This window comes from Lactuca saligna, chromosome 9 (assembly GCF_052625555.1).
Source record: "Lactuca saligna cultivar CGN05327 chromosome 9, ASM5262555v1, whole genome shotgun sequence".
In the NCBI taxonomy this organism is placed as follows: domain Eukaryota; kingdom Viridiplantae; phylum Streptophyta; class Magnoliopsida; order Asterales; family Asteraceae; genus Lactuca; species Lactuca saligna.
Genome location: NC_136425.1, coordinates 62,207,555 through 62,227,259, shown reverse-complemented (window position 1 = coordinate 62,227,259; position 19,705 = coordinate 62,207,555). Strand labels below are relative to the sequence as shown.

Below are 19,705 nucleotides of genomic sequence, written 5' to 3'. Positions count from 1 at the left end.
TTCCCAAGCCTGATAAACACGTAAAGCTCGAATGACACTTATGGGATGTTTAGGAGGTTTCACTTGGTGATTTAGCCCCAAAAATAACATCCTAAGCTCAACACCTCTATAGCTCAACATAAATCAAGCTGAGATAAGCTCTTTAGACCACTATGGGTCGATAAAGAGGCGATATAGTACCTTAAAGATGAATTCTTTAGCTCGAAACCCACAGATGCACCACCTCCTTGGTCTCCTCTAAGCTGGAAACATCTCCTTCTTGCAAGAATCAACTACAAAGATCAAGAAATGGCTCCTTTCCTCCCACAATCGCTCTAGCTCTTTTAGGGTTTCTCTTTGGGGTTTGGAAGCCGCAAATAACGGCCCTAAGGGCCTTTAAATAGGTCCTAAACTTGGGAAATTAGGGTTTCATTAAACAGCATGGACTCGCCGAGTCTAGTCATGATCCCAGATGAGAATCTGCGACCCTACTCGACGAGTTTAAGCACCAACTCGCCGAGTCCCTCCACAAATACCAAAATAAATGAATAAAATAATATACCTGGGAATCCGGATGTTACAATTATCCCCCACTAGAACTAGACTTCGCCCTCGAAGTGTCACTCTACAAACAACTTTGGATGTTGCTCAAGCATCTCGCGCTCCGGCTCCCAAGTCAGCTCTGACCCTTTCCGATGCTGCCACTGGACCTGCACCAGAGGCACTTCCTTGTTCCTTAGAACCTTGATCTTCCGATCTCTAATTGCAACCGGTCTCTCAACATAGTTCAGGCTCACATCCACTTGAATATCCTCTCATGGTACCACTGCCGACTCGTCAGCTATACACTTTCTTAGCTACGACATGTGGAAGGTGTCATGAATCTAACCCAACGCTGCAGGTAGCTCCAAACGGTAGGCTACCCTGCCTACCCTTGCGATCACCCTGAAATGACCAATATATCGGGGCCCCAACTTGCCCCTTTTCCTGAATCGTATCACTCCTTTCCAAGGAGAGACCTACAGGAGCACGAAGGCGCCGACCTGAAACTCGAGCTTGGATCGGCGCCTGACCGCATAACTCTTCTGACGACTGTGAGTGGTCAACAACCTCTATCTGAACTGTTGTATCTGCTTATGGAATGATTCAAACGCTCGAGGACATGCTTCGAGCATGTGTTATGGAATTCAGTGGGAGTTGGGACACACACCTACCCTTGGCTGAGTTTTCTTACAACAACAACCATCACTCGAGCATTGGTATGCCTCCCTTTGAGCTCGTGTATGGGAGAAGGTGTCGCACTCCCATCTGTTGGGGAGAGGTGGGGCAGAGAGTTATGGGCAGTACTGAGATAGTGTTGAAGATGATTGAGCAGATTCAGCAGGTCAGACAGAGTTTACTGACAACCCAGAGTCGCCAGAAGAGTTATGCGGATAGGCGACGATCTGAGCTCGAGTTCCAAGTCGGAGATTTTGTACTCCTGAAAGTTTCCCCATGGAAAGGGGTGATTCCGTTCAGAAAACGGGGAAAGATAGGACCCCGATACATCGGTCCTTTCAGAGTGATCGCCAGAGTGGGGAGGGTAGCTTATTGTTTGGAGATACCTAAAGAGTTGAGTCAGATTCATAACACCTTCCACGTGCCCCAGTTGTGGAAGTGTGTGGCCGACGATACGACAGTGGTACCACTAGAGGAAATTCAAGTGGATGCGAGCCTGAATTACATCGAGAGGCCGATCGCGATCATAGATCAGAAGGTGAAAGTTTTGAGGAGCAAGGAAGTACCCCTGGTCCAGGTGCAGTGGCAACATCGGAAGGGATCCGATGTGACTTGGGAGTCGGAGTCAGAGATGCGAGAGCAGTATCCCGAGCTATTTGCGGAGCAAGACTTCGAGGGCGAAGTCTAATTCTAGTGGGGGAGAATTGTAACTTCCGGTTTTCCAGGTATATTAATTTAAGTATTTATTTTAAGGATTTAGGGTGGACTCGACGAGTTGGTGCCTCAACTTATCGAGTATGATCGCGACTTGGTGACGTGTTTAATGAATGGACTCGACGAGTCTGGTATCTGACTCGCCGAGTCAGCGTTGCTGAGGGAAACCCTAATTGCTCAAGTTTGTGGCCTATTTAAAGGTTCTTATGGCCTCTATTTGCGGCCACACTTTCCCTTGAGAGACCCTAATCGATCCAAAGAGCTTAGAGAGAGAGGGAGGGAGAGAGAGAGGGGGGGGAGAGAGAGAGAGAGCGAAAGAAAGAGAGTTAATTTCTTCATTTTGGTGCACTCTTGCGAGGAAGAAGGAGAGGTTTCAAGCTTAGAAAGATAAAAGCAACCAGAGAAAGAAAAGTGTTACAACCTTTGAAGACTTTGATTCTCACGAGAGATTGAAAGTTGATGAAGTGTGGTATGAAAATTCAAGGTAAAAATTCTCTAGAGATATCCATCAATAATAAATCAACTTGATAAGATGCCAGTCTTCTTCTTATAATAAAAGAACATATTAAGCTCTTAAGACAAAGAAAACTAGTTTGCCTTAAAAGAAAGTATTCAAGTATCATCTTCATCTTTATGTTCTTAACACGTTAAGAGACAAAAACTATAGAGAATATGGAGATGGGAAGCACCAAAATTCGTGTTTTTTTGCTAGGTAAAAGAAGAGATGAATGCAAACCTTTTGATCATCTTAATCCAAGTCTGTATCCATTGAGCCTTGATGCTTTAATACACCATGCATCTAGCAACAAAAGGCTAAAAGTGTAAGAACATGACTTTATGATTAAATAAATGCAAGAATGTGTTTTTTCCCTTTACAACCTCGAATATTTTATATAAAGAAGAAGCTAGTTTTTCTATAAAAACTCTTCTAATTTTTAAAACTTATAAAACATATAAATCCATAGAAAACAAAAACCCATTTTGGTCCAAAAAGATGCACATGGTATAATAAATCATACCTTATGATATATTTTGATACTTAACATTGAAAATTAATATTTCCATGAAATAAATAATTTTCGATTAATTATAAGAAATATATTTATTTATCAAGAATCAAATTCTTATAAATAATATATTTGTATAAAACTCTTGTTAGTGTGACTTTTTAGAATCATATATTATCTATTAATATCATTCTATAATTACTCTTGAGCATATACGTCAGAAGATGAATGCCGACCATAAAAGGAGATGATAATCAATAAAGAAGACTATAATGGTCTAGAAATATGACCGACGATGATTGTTTTAGACAGAAAATCATTTGAGTTGGAGAGAGACAAAAGTAAAGAGTGGGATGAACATTGTAATCTAATAGGGTTTTATTGAAGGTTGGGTTGGGAAGGGTATTTTCTTTTCTTGTAAAATAAAAATTACTTAAAAAATAAGATAAAATAAATTAAAAATACATTTAATGTCATTTTATATGGTAAAGAACTAATTGTATAAAAATTAGATTTACATTTTAAAATACATAAAGTTTAAAAATACCGTTAATGCCATTAATGTCATTTTATATGGTAACGAATTTACTATATAAAAATTAGATTTACATCAACAAATACATAAATGTTTTGATAGTTGTTATCAACCAACTAATTATGCAAAATGCAATTTTTGTCTGGATATTATATAAAAAATTGAAATTTCAAAATTGTTAATTTTATAAATATGAATAAATTAAAATCACATCGACATTGATATTTGTTTAACAATATATGTTTTTTTTAACTATGATATACAACTTTGTAGAATCCTAAATCACCGCAACAAATTAGATTATTACGTAAGACTTTTATCAAAAGTATGCTAACATATGAAAAGCGCAACCTAGTTAAAGAATTGATTTGTAGAAATGTTTTGGATTCTATCATTCCAAGCATTGTAGAAAGTTTACCCTAAAAGTGGCAAATTGGTAAGTGGGCCCCCACCCAACAATGGCACCTTGTTGAGAAGATGAGCTGGTACCCATGCCTTCCTCTATAAAATCAACCTACTACCCACCTCGTCGAGGTCGAGAAAAACCCCACCACCGAAACCCTCTCTCTCTTGTGTGTGTGTCTGTGTGCGTGTCTGCGGGAGTGTGCATAGCAGCAACTGCCGGCTGCTACGTCGGTTGTTGAGTTTTTGTATGTTGTAATCCTAAGCAAATCTTTAGCCACAATATAGCATGCGATTCACAAATTCATAATTCAAAGCATAACATAAACATGTATGTGTATTTTGGGAAAATTTACTTAAGTTCGGTCGATTGCATGCACCACACCTTTTTTTATTAGAAAACCTTTTTTATAAAAACATTTTCTTTCTTGTAAAATATACCAAATCCTTAATTTGAGTTCAGACACAACCAGGAGTAGGCCTGAATCCCTCAAACTAAGGCTTTGATACCAACCTGTAACGTCCCAAAAATTAAGACTAAAAATTTTGATTTTTAAATTAATAAAACCAATATCCAAAACAACGTCATATAAACCATGGTGAATCAAAGTGTATAAATAACATCCAGATACATCATAGTTATATAAAAGACGAAACGATGTGGTGTGTGCACTGCAATCATTTCGAGCTCTTCCCCTTCGAACCATAAGTACCTAAAACACAAACTGAAAACCGTAAGTACAAAGCTTAGTGAGTTCCCCAATATACCACATACCATACATATAAAAACATATAATAGGTCTTGCCCGACATCGAGCCCCACTAGGTAAACAGATCTGTTAATCATCAGGCCCCTATCGTTATACATATAACGTATAAACACATGCATAAAAATCGCAAAGATAAATAAAATACAATACAATCATTAGTCCCCGCCTGATAATCATATAAACACATAACACATGCAAGAGTCACGCAGACAACTAGCATCCTAAACATAACAACCACGGGCCGACATTGGTGCCTTCGACCTGCTAAACATAGTGAAGAAACTCACCTCAAATTGTAGAATCTCTCAGATAAAAATCTCAGTCTGCTGGTCTGGAAAATCCCTACGTTAACCTTATTAAATAATATCCAATTAATAATCGGACCTCAACCTATAATCAGGAACCTAAGCTACTTGACCAATCTTCAGGGTAAAAGACCATTTTACCATTTTTCTTACCTGACCCAAAACCAAGGCCTACCTATTTGCTCGAAAGGCCCAATTTCCCAAATGACATTACAAGGCCCAACTTCCAAATTAGGGCCAAAAATCATCATAGACCTAAACCCGAGAAAGTCCATAGTCTATCCATGGCCCAAAGTCAGAAGTCCAATGACCCAACAATTCCCAAATCCTAAAATCCTAAAATATGACACAAGCCGATGAAGTTAAACCGAAGGTCAATCTGCTGAGTACGCGGGACGTTCTTAGCTCGAACGCTAGCATACTCTTTTCGGGGCCAGGACGCGCAATGTACCAACTGGGTACGCCCAACGTACTCCCCAAATTACCAACCCAACCCATTAAGTACTTAATTGGTTTAGCTAACATGCTAAACTTTCAGATCTGATTCTAAATGGCGACTTAATACGTAAAGTTGACAACTTTACACCCATGTATGACTTATTGGGGCCCAACACTTAAAAAGAAGCTTAATAAGACTCTTAACACTTGCATGGACAAATATCTTACATAAATTTTGCATTCTTATGGACAAGGGGCCTTAATGGAGCCAATATTTAATGTACATGGCTTTTAGAGTAGACTATAAACTCATCTTTAGCTCAAAAGACTCAAAAATGCATGATTAACATCATAAGTTGGATCTACCACATAAAATCATCAAGACGAGAGCCTTTTACCTAAAATGGCTTAATAAGGTGAAGATAACTCTGGATCTACAAGCATAAGCTACTCTCAAGCAACCTCCAAGTGTTCCTCTTCTTTTTATTCACCACAAAACACCAGCAAACACACTTTCAAGCTCTAAACTCATCAAAAGCACTTAGGGTTTCAATATTAGGGCATTCGGTGCTGGAGACTAATTAATAGAATGTCTAAGAGGAAGATAAGTTGCTTAAATATGGTACAAACCCTAAAAATTATGGTTTGCCTAATCCTTGCGTACGCCCAATGAACCCATGATCATTCGGAGAGCTAGCACGCTAAGCGTACTCATAGAGTGCGCCCCGTATACTAGCTAAGGACCAAAATGTAATGAATTAAGAATTAAGGGTTAAAAAAGAAACATACCGAAGCTCGAATGTTACAATATAAGCTCGAATGTTACAACTTTCCTTTAGATCCCAACAACTAAAGCTTACTATATCAAAGTTTTATAAGCTTAGGCTACTGAATTCGCTGCAAAAATCATAACTCCTACATACGAACTCTGTTCTCGATGTTCTTTATATCGACAGACTCCTATTGATGAGATCTCCAAATCTTGTTTAGATTGTTTTGTCTAATAACATACCATTCCAGAATTCGATTTATGTGCGCACATTGTTACACCATAACCTTGAAAAATCATAACTTCCTCTCACGAAGTCAGATTTAAACCTTCTTTGTATGCACACTCTCGGTTTAACGATTACTACGAATTTCTTTTAGATCACTAAGGCTAAAAAGTAATTTATCAAAAAATCACTTTATTTGATACGCAAAGCCATGCCGGTTTAATGCAAAAACTTTGAAGAAGCATAACTTCTTCATACAAAGTCGAATTTTAGCATTCTTTATATGTACAAAATCTTTGTCACATGTACTATATCTTTGATTAAGATCATTTATCCTAAATAATCTTCTATCAAAAAGTCATAATTGACTAACCCGAATATGTGGGTGTTACAATCGATGAGGCGATAAGTAAGGTGATGAAGATGTTGGGTTTTCTACAAACATCCGGTTTCATAAATGGTAAAAATGGCAACAAAAGTTTAAATTTGTTGACTAAACTAAAACCATTTTAACCCACCAAAGATATTTTGCAAGACTTAGAAAGATAAAAGCAACCATGGAAAGAAAAGTGTTACAACCATTGAAGACTTTGATTCTCATGGGAGATTGAAGTTGATGAAGTGTGGTATGAAACCTCAAGGTATAAGTTCTTTAGAGATATCCACCAACAATAAATCAACTTGATAAGATGCTAGTCTTATTGTAATAAAAGAACCTCTTAAGCTCTTAAGACAGAGAAACTAGTTTGCCTTAAAAGAAAGTATTAAAGTATCATCTTCATCTTTATGCTCTTAACACTTTAAGAGACAAAAACTAGAGAGAAAATGGAGATGAGAAACACCAAATTTCGTGGTTTTTAGCTAGTAAAAGAAGAGATACATGCACACATTTTTATCATCTCAATCCAAGTCCTTAGCCATTGAGTCTTGATGCTTTAATAGACCATGCATCTAGCAACAAAAGGCTACAAGTGTGAGAACATGACTTTATGATTAAATAAATGCAAACATGGATTCTTTTTTCCCTTTATAGTATCCTTGAATATTTTATAAAAAGAATAAGCTAGTTTTTCTATAAAAACTCTTCTATTTTTTAAATTTTATAAAACATATAAATCCATAGAAGACAAAAACTCATTTTGATCCAAAAAGATGTACATAACATAATAAAGCATACCTTATGATATATTATGATACTTAACATTAAAAATTAATATTTCTATGAAATAAATAATTTCCAATTAATTACAAGATATGTATTTATTTATCAAGATTCAAATTCTTATAAATAATATATTTGCATAAAGTTGTTGTTAGTATGACCTTTAGGATCATATATTATCTATCGATATTATTGTATAATGAATCTTGTATATAAAGATTTTTCTAAAGATGAACGTTGGCCATGAAGGGAGATGGTAATCAATAAGACGAGGTTATAGTGACGTCTAGAAAGATGACCGACGACTGAGGATGGTTGTTCTAGACAAATAATCCTTGGAGTTGGAGAGAAATATAAGTAGGAGGGGGTGAACGTTGTAATCTAATAGGGTTTTATTGAAGGTTGGGTGGGGAGGGTATTTTCTTTTCCTTCAAAATTAAAACTACTTATAGAAAAATATAAAATAAATTAAAAATATTATTAATGTCATCAATGCCATTTTATATGGTAAAAAATTAATTATAATTAGATTTACATCAACAAATAAATATGGTAAAGAACTAATTATACAAAAATTAGATTTACATCGACAAATAAATAAAGGTCAACCAATTAATTATGCAAAATGCAGTGGATATTATACAAAAATTTGGAATTTCCATATTGCTGATTTTTTAAATATAATTAAATTAAAATCACATCGACATGGATATTCGGTATATGTTTTTTTAAACTATGATATATAACATTTAAGTATCTAACTTTGTAGAATCCTAAATTACCACCGCAAATTAGATTATTACGTAAGACTTTTATGAAAAAGTATGGTAACACATGAAAAACGCAATCAAATTAAAGAATTGATTTGTGGAAATGTTTTGGATTCTATAATTCGAGGAACTGTAGAAAGTTTACCCTAAAAGTGGCAAATTGGTAAGCGGGCCCCACGCCCAACAATGGCACCTTGTTGAGAAGATGAGCTGGTACCCCCTGCCTCCCTCTATAAAATCAACCTACTACCCACCTCGTCGAGGCCGAGAAAAACCCCACCCACCAGAACCCTCTTTCTCTCTCTCTCTCTCTCTCTCTCTCTCTCTCTCTCGTGTGTGTGTCTGTGTGCGTGTCTGCGGGGGTGTGCATAACAGCAGCCGTCGGCTGCTACGTCGGTTGTTCAGTTTTGTTCGTTTTATCTTTTAAAGATTCATCTTGAATCCATATACCCAGCGTATCGAGTCCATATACAAAACCCCCCAACTAAATCGGCCTGTCAATTGGAGGAAAGTGGGCGCTTGATTTGAACCATTCCTTCTTTAAACTAAGTCGATAGCTATCCAGATCTGATAATAAACGCTTTCACAAATCTGTTTATTGGAAAGATCTGAAGCAGGGGGAGTTTTTGATAAAAATTGTTGGTATCTGATAATGTCGGTGGCTTTGAATCATGCTGTCCAGGCCCGACCCGACGCGGACGTAACGAAACCTTTCGCTTCCGCTTCCCGTCCGTTAAACGGGTTAGCCCGGATTGGGGTTGGCCGGAGCCGCACATGGACGAGCCGTGGCTCGGTTGTTAAACAGTCTAGTCTGTTAGGGAAGAAGTTGTATGGGACTAGGCTGCAACGGGTGTCGGTTTCCGAGACGCTCCATCAATGGAAATCGGATGGTCCGGGTCGTGACCCGAAGCTTAAGGTGGTGGTTCGGTCTGCTTTGTCGCTAGTGCCGGAGAAGCCCTTAGGTCTTTATGATCCATCCTTTGATAAGGATGCATGTGGGGTCGGTTTTGTTGCTGAATTATCCGGCAAAAGTAACCGCAATACGGTATGTATCACTTTCGCTTGCGTTTTCAAATTTGTAGTTTTATGTTTGTTTTTCAATCAAATTGACAACTGAATTACTTTTATAACCTGATTTAGGTGACTGATGCGATTGAGATGTTGGTTCGCATGTCACATAGAGGTGCCTGTGGATGTGAAACAAACACCGGCGACGGTGCCGGAATTCTCGTCGGTCTTCCACATGACTTCTACAAGGAGGTATATATACTTAAAGCTCTTTCTACACACATCGTAATCAGTGCATAATCTGCATATTGAAGCTAGTTTACTTTTTTATTTCGCAATATGAGCAATTAGGTCTTATTTTATCGATAAATTTGCATCATCAGGTTGCTAAAGATGAGGGGTTTGAGCTACCACCACCTGGGAAGTACGCAGTGGGGATGTTCTTCTTGCCTACTTCCGATACCAGAAGGGAGCAAAGCAAGATTGTGTTCACAAAGGTATCATAACCGAGCTTGATTTCATCTCAACCACGTTTGTTGCTTCTTGATCTTGCAAAATTTGTTTACAACTTGACGATTACACTCGCAGGTTGCTGAATCACTCGGGCACACAGTTCTTGGCTGGCGAACTGTTCCCACAGATAATTCTGGATTGGGGAAGTCTGCTATTCAAACAGAACCCGTCATTGAACAAGTGTTCCTCACACCCACATCTAGGTCAAAAGCTGATTTTGAGCAGCAGGTATATATGATCATAAATAGCATAATGTTTAAATCAACATACACGAATGATGCTTATCTTGATTCTTGATTCTTGATTAATTGGTATTTGCAGATGTACATACTAAGGAGGGTTTCAATGGTAGCTATCCGGGCTGCATTGAACCTACAACATGGTGGGATCAGGGACTTCTATATATGTTCTTTATCATCAAGGTTTGGTTTTCTTGAATCTTGATATCATTTATTTATCATATGGGTTTTTAAAATTGAAATGATTTATATGCAGAACTATTGTGTACAAAGGTCAGTTAAAACCGAATCAGTTGAAGGAGTATTATTATGCAGATCTTGGGAATGAAAGGTTTACGAGCTACATGGCCCTGGTAATTATTTATCCATATACTTATTTTTTGTCCACTGACTTCATACTTAACAACAGCATTGGATCAACCGGTTAACGGGAGAGAGATGCGTGGTTAACTTATGATTTTGGATTGGATGCTCGATTCATTAGTGGTGAGTTGGTAATAACCTCATTAAGAAGTTCATCATGTTTACACAAACTTGGTGCATTGTTGTGCTCAGTTCTTGATCATGAAACTTCATGAGGTTGCATAGGGGCTTACATGATGTTTCGATACAAAACCTAATCCTTATTTTAAAAATATCATGGATCCCAATCATTGAAAATATTGGGTTTTGCATTCTTTTGTCTAGATTCATTCTCGGTTTTCAACCAACACTTTTCCTAGCTGGGATCGAGCTCAGCCTATGCGTGTTCTTGGCCACAATGGTGAAATCAACACACTTAGAGGGAATGTTAACTGGTATGCTTATGCCCTCCATGTGTTTGATCATTTGTCAATCTTTTATTGCCTTTTAGTTTTCAGTTTTCACCCCATTGTTGTTTACTTTTAATCTTTCTTTATTCAGGATGAAGGCACGTGAAGGTCTTCTGAAATGCAAAGAGCTTGGTCTTTCAAAGAATGAGATGAAGAAACTTCTTCCCATTGTAGATGCCAGCTCATCAGATTCAGGTGCTTTTGATGGTGTTCTTGAGCTTTTGGTGAGAGCTGGTAGAAGTCTTCCAGAAGCTGTTATGATGATGATTCCAGAAGCCTGGCAGAATGACAAGAATATGGATCCTAAAAGAAAGGCATTATATGAATACTTCTCAGCTTTAATGGAGCCATGGGATGGACCTGCTCTTGTTTCATGTATGAGTTTTGAGCTTCATTTCACTTTTTATTTGTTGAGACATTTAATTTTGTGCTTACATAAAATGTTATTTGCAGTTACTGATGGGAGATACCTTGGAGCTACATTGGACAGAAATGGTCTACGTCCAGGTCGATTTTATGTTACTCATAGTGGAAGAGTTGTAATGGCAAGTGAAGTTGGAGTTGTTGATATTCCACCTGAGGATGTTTCTAGAAAAGGCAGACTTAACCCTGGAATGATGCTTCTTGTGGACTTTGAGAAACATACAGTTGTAGATGATGAAGCCTTGAAAAAACAATACTCTTTACAAAGACCATATGGAAAGTGGCTTGAACAACAAAAGATAGAATTGAAGCACATTGTTGAATCTGTTAACAAATCCGCCCGTGCATGTCCCCCTATTGCTGGAGTTTCACAAGTAAGAATCTTTTTTTTGTTTATTTTTTCAGTCTTGTGAAAAAATATATCAACTTTCTAAAATTTCAACTTTTAGGCATCTCCCAATGATGAGAACATGGGTATTCGTGGCCTTTTGGCTCCATTGAAGGCTTTCGGGTATGTGGTTTTAATGCTTCTTGATTCTTTGTTAGTGGTGAATTGAGAAATCTGATTTGAGTAAAATTATGCAGTTACACTATTGAAGCTTTGGAGATGCTTTTACTTCCAATGGCAAAAGATGGTGTTGAGGCGCTTGGTTCAATGGGAAATGATGCTCCATTGGCTGTGATGTCAGACAGAGAGAAGCTAACATTTGAGTATTTCAAGCAAATGTTTGCACAAGTAACAAACCCACCTATCGATCCTATCAGGGAGAAAATTGTAACTTCCATGGAATGCATGGTGGGGCCCGAAGGTGATCTTACAGAGACAACAGAAGAGCAATGCCATCGCCTTTCTCTAAAAGGACCACTCTTGTCTATTGAAGAGATGGAATCCATTAAAAAGATGAATTTCAGAGGGTGGAGAAGCAAGGTTCTTGATATAACCTACCCTAAAGAACTTGGCAAAAAGGGTTTGGAGGAAACCTTAGATAGAATCTGTTCACAGGCACACAATGCCATCAAAGAGGGTTATACCACATTGGTCCTCTCTGACAGAGGTAAGCCATTTTAAGCTATTTTTATTTTTATCATCTAAATCACACATGTTGATTGAAGATTTGAACGTGCCTAGCTAATTTAACTTGTGGGGTTCTTTAAAAATGCAGCCTTTTCATCAAAACGAGTAGCAGTAAGCTCACTATTGGCAGTTGGTGCTGTCCACCATCATTTAGTGAAGAAGCTTGAGAGAACCAGAGTTGCTTTAATGGTGGAATCAGCTGAGCCACGTGAAGTACACCATTTTTGTACTTTAGTTGGATTTGGTGTTGATGCCATCTGTCCCTATTTAGCAGTTGAAGCCATTTGGAGGATGCAAGTTGATGGCAAGATTCCACCAAAGTCAAACGGTGACTTCCATTCAAAAGAGGAATTAGTCAAAAAGTACTACAAAGCAAGCCACTATGGAATGATGAAGGTTCTTGCAAAAATGGGTATATCAACTTTGGCTTCATATAAAGGTGCTCAAATCTTTGAAGCAGTTGGGTTATCAACAGAAGTAATGGAAAGATGCTTTGCTGGAACTCCAAGTAGAGTTGAAGGAGCAACATTTGAAGCACTTGCTGGTGATGCTCTTCAGTTACATGATTTAGGGTTTCCATCACGCCAGTTCCCTCCCAACAGTGCTGAAGCTGTTGCTTTACCTAACCCTGGTGATTATCATTGGAGAAAAGGTGGTGAAGTCCATTTGAATGACCCTCTTGCTATTGCCAAGTTACAAGAAGCTGCTAGAGGCAACAGTGTTGAAGCCTATAAAGAGTATTCGAAACGTATACACGAGTTAAACAAAACCTGCAATCTTCGTGGACTTTTGAAGTTCAAAGAGGGAAAAGTCAAGGTACCTTTAGAAGAAGTTGAACCTGCAAGTGAAATTGTGAAAAGATTCTGTACTGGAGCCATGAGTTATGGTTCTATCTCGCTTGAAGCACACAGCACCCTTGCAATCGCCATGAACAAAATTGGAGGCAAATCTAACACTGGTATGTGGTACATTGAAAGATCTTCATCACCCTTTTGTTGTATCTTTAAAAAGCTTATAAATTTGTTGTCAACATTAATTCTTTAGGTGAGGGAGGTGAGAATCCATCTCGTTTGGAACCACTTCCAGATGGTTCAATGAACCCAAAAAGGAGTGCAATCAAGCAAGTTGCTAGTGGAAGATTTGGGGTCAACAGTTATTACCTTACAAACGCTGATGAAATACAGATAAAAATGGCACAGGTATAATAACTTTCTTCATCATTTTGTAAACCTAGAGTCTCTGTCTGTCTCCTCTCCTCTCCCTGTTAGTTGGAACAATAAGTTCCTCCCTCTTGTTCATGAATTTATGTTAATGAACAGATGATGCCGAATCTGCAAAGCACCTCATGGGTGACTTTGCATCTTTAAGTGATTACATTACCCCATTTGGCATTTGGTGAGATTAAATAAAACAAACAAAAATCGATTATCACATACCAAATGACTGCATCACTTATTTTGAAATCACCATATCACAGGGAGCAAAACCAGGTGAAGGTGGTGAGCTTCCAGGACACAAAGTCATCGGAGACATCGCCACCACTAGAAACTCGACAGCTGGCGTTGGTCTAATCAGCCCTCCACCTCACCACGACATCTACTCAATCGAAGATCTCGCTCAACTAATTCACGATTTAAAGAACGCGAATCCTTCTGCTCGAGTGTCTGTGAAACTAGTATCCGAAGCAGGTGTAGGAGTAATCGCAAGTGGAGTAGTGAAAGGCCATGCGGACCATGTCTTGATTTCAGGTCATGATGGTGGGACCGGTGCGTCCAGGTGGACCGGGATCAAGAGTGCTGGACTCCCATGGGAACTCGGTCTAGCCGAGACCCACCAAACCCTAGTTGCAAACGACCTCCGTGGTCGAACCGTGCTTCAAACAGATGGCCAGTTGAAAACCGGAAGAGATGTAGCCATTGCTGCTCTTTTAGGAGCTGAAGAATTCGGATTCAGTACAGCTCCCCTCATCACACTCGGCTGCATCATGATGCGAAAGTGTCACAAAAACACATGTCCCGTAGGCATCGCCACACAGGATCCCGTCCTCCGTGAAAAGTTCGCAGGAGAACCCGAACATGTCATCAACTTCTTCTTCATGTTGGCAGAGGAAATGCGTGAACTCATGTCAGAAATGGGATTTAGAACTGTCAATGAAATGGTTGGACGTGCAGACATGCTTGAAGTCGATAAAGAGTTGACCAAAAGCAACGAGAAGCTCAAGAACATTGACCTCTCACTTCTACTTCGACCCGCTGCTGACATCAGATCAGATGCTGCACAGACATGCGTACAAAAACAAGATCATGGTCTTGACATGGCACTCGATCAACGGCTGATATCGCTCGCAAAACCCGCTTTAGAAAAAGGACTCCCCGTTTACATTGAGTCACCGATCTGTAACGTGAATCGTGCGGTTGGGACGATGCTTAGTCATGAAGTGACTAAAAGGTATCATTTACCGGGTCTTCCAGCTGATACGATCCATATTAAGCTCCATGGAAGTGCGGGGCAGAGTATCGGAGCCTTTTTATGTCCCGGGATTATGCTCGAGCTTGAAGGTGATAGTAATGATTATGTTGGAAAAGGGTTGTCTGGTGGGAAGATTGTGGTTTATCCCCCGAAGGGAAGTGGGTTTGATCCGAAAGAGAATATTGTGATTGGGAATGTGGCTTTATACGGGGCGACAAGTGGCGAAGCTTATTTTAATGGAATGGCGGCTGAAAGATTCTGTGTGAGGAACTCAGGGGCAAAAACGGTAGTTGAAGGTGTTGGTGATCATGGGTGTGAGTACATGACAGGTGGGACGGTTGTGATATTGGGAAAAACCGGGAGGAATTTTGCTGCAGGGATGAGCGGTGGAATCGCGTATGTTCTTGATGTTGACTTGAAGTTTCGGTCAAGGTGTAATACCGAGCTGGTTGATCTTGATAAGGTTGAAGATGAGGAGGATATCATGACTTTGAAAATGATGATTCAGCAACATCAGAGACACACAAACAGCCAGCTGGCGAAGGAAGTACTTGCTGACTTTGACCATCTTTTGCCTAAGTTTATCAAGGTTTTCCCGAGGGATTATAAGCGGATTTTGGCCACCATGAAAGAAACGGAGGTCGCTAAAAAAGCTGCTGATTTGGCTGCTGAAGAAGCCGACATTCGTGAGGAAGATGTGTTGAAGGAGAAAGATGCTTTTGAGGAACTTAAGAAGCTGGCAGCCAAGTCATTGACTGAGACAGTTAATCAGTTGATTGAGACTGTTAATCAGGTGAGAATCATATCTTTATTTATTTATTTATAATGCTACAGATTTTGTTCAAGGGGTAAAATAGTAATTTTGTTTGATTTGGATTTTCAGGTGAAGGAGGATGAAAAAGCCGAACAGGCAATCCGGCCATCGCGAGTTGCTGATGCGGTCAAACATCGTGGGTTTGTTGCGTATGAGCGCGAGGGTGTGTCTTACCGGGACCCGTCTGTACGGATGAATGATTGGAATGAAGTTATGGAAGAGTCGAAACCGGGCCCGCTGTTGACAACTCAATCTGCAAGGTGCATGGATTGTGGTACCCCTTTTTGCCATCAGGTAACAAACTTAATTATCAGTCTTGTTTTATTGTACAAGCTTTAGCTTAGGGAGGGTAGTTTAGTAAATTTACCTTTTTGTGAAATAATGAACGACAGGAAAACACGGGTTGCCCTCTCGGGAACAAAATCCCAGAATTCAACGAGTTGGTTTATCAGAACAGATGGCGTGAGGCATTGGATCGACTTCTTGAAACAAATAACTTCCCGGAGTTCACGGGCCGGGTATGCCCCGCTCCATGTGAAGGTTCATGTGTGCTGGGTATAATCGAAAACCCGGTCTCCATCAAAAGCATCGAGTGTTCAATCATAGACAAAGCCTTTGAAGAAGGATGGATGGTGCCCAGACCCCCCCTCAAGAGAACAGGGTATGTATTTGTAATTATATGTAATATGTAGGTAGTTTCATATGTTTCAGTTTCCCATCTGACTTTAATTTATTTACAGTAAAAAAGTTGCTATTGTTGGAAGTGGGCCCTCTGGATTAGCTGCAGCTGATCAACTAAACAGAATGGGTCATACAGTGACCGTGTTGGAGCGGGCTGATCGGATCGGTGGGCTGATGATGTATGGTGTTCCCAACATGAAGACAGACAAGATCGATGTTGTTCAAAGACGGGTTGACCTGATGGCTACAGAAGGTGTAAATTTTGTGGTGAACGCGAATGTAGGAACCGATCCGGTGTACTCAATCGAACGTCTTCGCGAAGAGAATGATGCGGTTATTTTAGCAGTGGGGGCCACAAAGCCAAGGGACCTCCCTGTTCCTGGACGCGAGTTCTCGGGTGTGCATTTTGCAATGGAGTTTCTACATGCGAATACTAAAAGCTTATTGGATAGCAATCTTGAAGATGGAAACTACATCTCTGCAAAGGGGAAGAAGGTGGTTGTGATTGGTGGAGGTGACACTGGTACGGATTGTATCGGGACATCAATCCGCCATGGTTGCACCAGCATTGTGAACCTTGAGCTTCTTCCTGAGCCACCGCGAACCCGGGCCCCGGGCAACCCGTGGCCACAGTGGCCTCGTGTGTTCCGTGTGGATTATGGACACCAGGAAGCTGCTACAAAATTCGGGAAAGACCCGCGATCGTATGAGGTGTTGACTAAACGGTTCATTAGTGATGAAAATGGAGCAGTGAAAGGGTTGGAGTTGGTTAGAGTTCAATGGGGGAAAGATGAAAGTGGAAGGTTTCAGTTTAAGGAGGTGGAAGGTTCTGAAGAGATTCTTGAAGCTGATTTGGTTTTGTTAGCCATGGGCTTCCTTGGTCCTGAATCGGTTAGTATATTTACTATTTACTATTTACATACAATCATTAATTATTAATTATTTTTATGTTATATTGATATGTGTATTGATTAAAATGTTGACAGACGATAGCGGATAAATTGGGGTTGGAGAAAGACGGGAGGTCGAACGTGAAGGCGGAATACGGGAGATTTGCTACGAATGTGGAAGGTGTGTTTGCGGCTGGTGACTGTAGGAGAGGGCAGTCGTTGGTGGTGTGGGCGATATCGGAAGGGCGGCAGGCGGCGGCTCAGGTGGATAAGTTTGTGATGAAGGAAGAGGAGATTGAAGATGGGAGGTTGCAGATAGAGGAGGGGAAGAAGAGGGAGGAGCAACAGGCGTTTAGAACATAGACACAGGGAGGAAGGTGGGGGTGGGTGGTGATTATAAATTTATAATGATAATTATAGTGTGGAAGCTTAGTTTTGTATCTTGTTATCCTCCACCTCTCCTGTGACTTGGTAGCTGCTGTTTATAGCCTTTTTCCTTTTGGTTTTGGTGGATTGCTTGTTTTTGAACTTTGAAAAAATAAATAAATGTACAGATGAGTCTGTTTCGTTTCATGTTATGCGATTGTTTTTGGTAAACTGGAAGAGCCTACTATGCTTTAAAATAAAATGTTGGTAGCCTATCATTGTATTATCTCGCCCTTGAAAGTGCTCCTAAAGAGATTATTGAATATATGGATGAAAGAGCAAATGGACTGATCCTATGATCCTATAATACTTGGGATCTTTTCTGGTCCATCAAATAGCTTAACCTAGTCGTTATGGTTCCACTGGACTGAAATGTGAGATGCCAAATTGACTTAAACGGGGTCAAAACGACTTTGGAGCTGAAAACACGCATCAGCATTGAAACTGGTTTAAGTATACATCTTTTGTTTTCAATGAAGCTTGGACTCTTATATTTGGCTAGCTGCACAAATCCAAAGCTCTCCCATCTCTAGATCAACACCATTACCTTGGAGGAAATGGTGTTGTTTTTTCACAAACCTGGAAATGGTGTTGTTTTTTCACAAACCTGCAACCTGTGTTTGGCAATGAAACAGTAACAAAAGAACCAATGAAACAGTAACAAAAGAACCTGTGTTTGACAATGAAACAGTAACAAAAGAAATCAGAGCACAAAATGCTTAAAGCTTATAGCTTTTATTCTCTGATTTGAAAGAACAGGTGATAACCTCAACCATCACCTCAAGGTACACACAAACAAACTATTTAAGCTCAAAGAGTGCTAAAAAGACTGCAACTACCCTAAGTGGCATAAGTACTCAACAGCCCACATGGCTTTGAATTATTCAAAACACAAAGAAAACATGACATAAAACAATTTAAAACAATTTCTGAATTACTCTATCATTTTCCTCCTTAATTCAGAAATCATATCTTCAGTACTCCAAGGAGACTTCGCATCTCCTCAAACTTCAATCTTCCCAATGACTTGGTTAGGACATCAACTTTCTGTTCCTTGCTGCAGACATGTGTGACTGAAATGTCCCCATTCTCAACACATTCTCGGATCCGGATATCTATGTGCTTGCTTCTGCCATGGAAAACTGGGTTCTTCATTAAATCTAGTGAGGATTTGTTGTCAACCTTCAGTTCAACAGGTAGCAACTTCTGTCCGGTTATCTCACTGAGCAGTCTTCTAAGCCAAATTCCTTGACAGGCTGCCATGGTGGCAACCATAAATTCTGCTTCACAGTAGAGAGTGCCACACACCTTTGCTTCTGTGATGCCCATGTGATCAAGTTTTCATTCATGTAGAATACCATGCCTCCTGTGCTTCTTCGATCATTGATATCATTTGCTAAATCACTGCCTGTGCCCTTTTAGTGACATATTCCTTCCCTTTTGAGTACTTCAATCAAAAATTCAAAGTGCCCTTTATGTATCTTAAGATATCCTTCACTGCCTGTAGGTGATTCACAGTTGGCTTATCCATAAATCGACTTACAATTCCCACAGTAAAGGATATGTCTAGCCTGATATGAGTTAGATACCTCAGTCCACCAACTATGCTTCGATACTATGTGGGATTCAGCAATTCAGATTCATCTTCTTTCCGGAGTTTGAGCTTGTGTTCCATAGGGTTCTTTGTGGGATTACAATCTTACATACCTGTACTGATAAGCAAGTTTTTGGCATATGACTCCTGTTTTAGGGTAATCCCATCTCCTTTTTGGTTCACTTCAATTCCCAAGTAATGAGTAAAGAATCCCAAATCACTCATTTCAAACTTGGTATTCATGTCCTTTTTGAACATTTGGACACTTTTAGAGCAACTTCCTGTCACAAGCAGGTCATCTACATACACCCCTATAATCAAAGTGTTTCCATCATACCTCTTGGTGTAGACTGAGTACTCATGGGAACATCTTGTAAAGCTAATGCTCTTCAGGTGTCGATTAAGGCAAGCATTCCAAGCCCTAGGAGCTTGTTTGAGTCCATAAAGGGCTTTAGATAATTTGAAC

The 19,705-nt window shown here is 39.6% G+C and overlaps 1 protein-coding gene across 2 annotated transcripts; it reads left to right on the top strand.

Moving 5' to 3' along the window:
- The first annotated feature begins 8,559 nt into the window (after window positions 1-8,559).
- On the top strand, window positions 8,560-17,792 carry GLT1 (NADH-dependent glutamate synthase 1). Of its 2 annotated transcripts, XM_078975321.1 has the most exons (18): window positions 8,560-9,340; window positions 9,436-9,555; window positions 9,687-9,800; window positions 9,892-10,044; window positions 10,138-10,238; window positions 10,312-10,408; window positions 10,743-10,852; window positions 10,959-11,242; window positions 11,321-11,664; window positions 11,740-11,801; window positions 11,876-12,345; window positions 12,454-13,323; window positions 13,410-13,564; window positions 13,843-15,627; window positions 15,718-15,942; window positions 16,041-16,309; window positions 16,389-17,220; window positions 17,316-17,792. In XM_078975321.1, exons 1-18 carry the CDS (start codon window positions 8,948-8,950, stop codon window positions 17,580-17,582), a joined length of 6,651 nt encoding a protein of 2,216 aa, XP_078831447.1. In that variant the 5' UTR covers window positions 8,560-8,947; the 3' UTR covers window positions 17,583-17,792. The 2 variants fall into 2 exon arrangements, with proteins under 2 accessions (XP_078831447.1, XP_078831448.1); XM_078975322.1 differs by lacking the exons at window positions 8,560-9,340; window positions 9,436-9,555; window positions 9,687-9,800; ... (1 more) ...; window positions 10,138-10,238; window positions 10,312-10,408 and adding an exon at window positions 10,428-10,541.
- Window positions 17,793-19,705: the final 1,913 nt, after the last annotated feature.

Bases quoted from the DNA above. Each gene is read 5' to 3' on its own strand.
- GLT1 (XM_078975321.1), top strand. From the start codon at position 8,948: ATGTCGGTGGCTTTGAATCATGCTGTCCAGGCCCGACCCGACGCGGAC. The intron at 9,341-9,435 runs GTATGTATCACT...AACCTGATTTAG, and splicing joins GCAAAAGTAACCGCAATACG to GTGACTGATGCGATTGAGAT. The intron at 12,346-12,453 runs GTAAGCCATTTT...TTAAAAATGCAG, and splicing joins ATTGGTCCTCTCTGACAGAG to CCTTTTCATCAAAACGAGTA.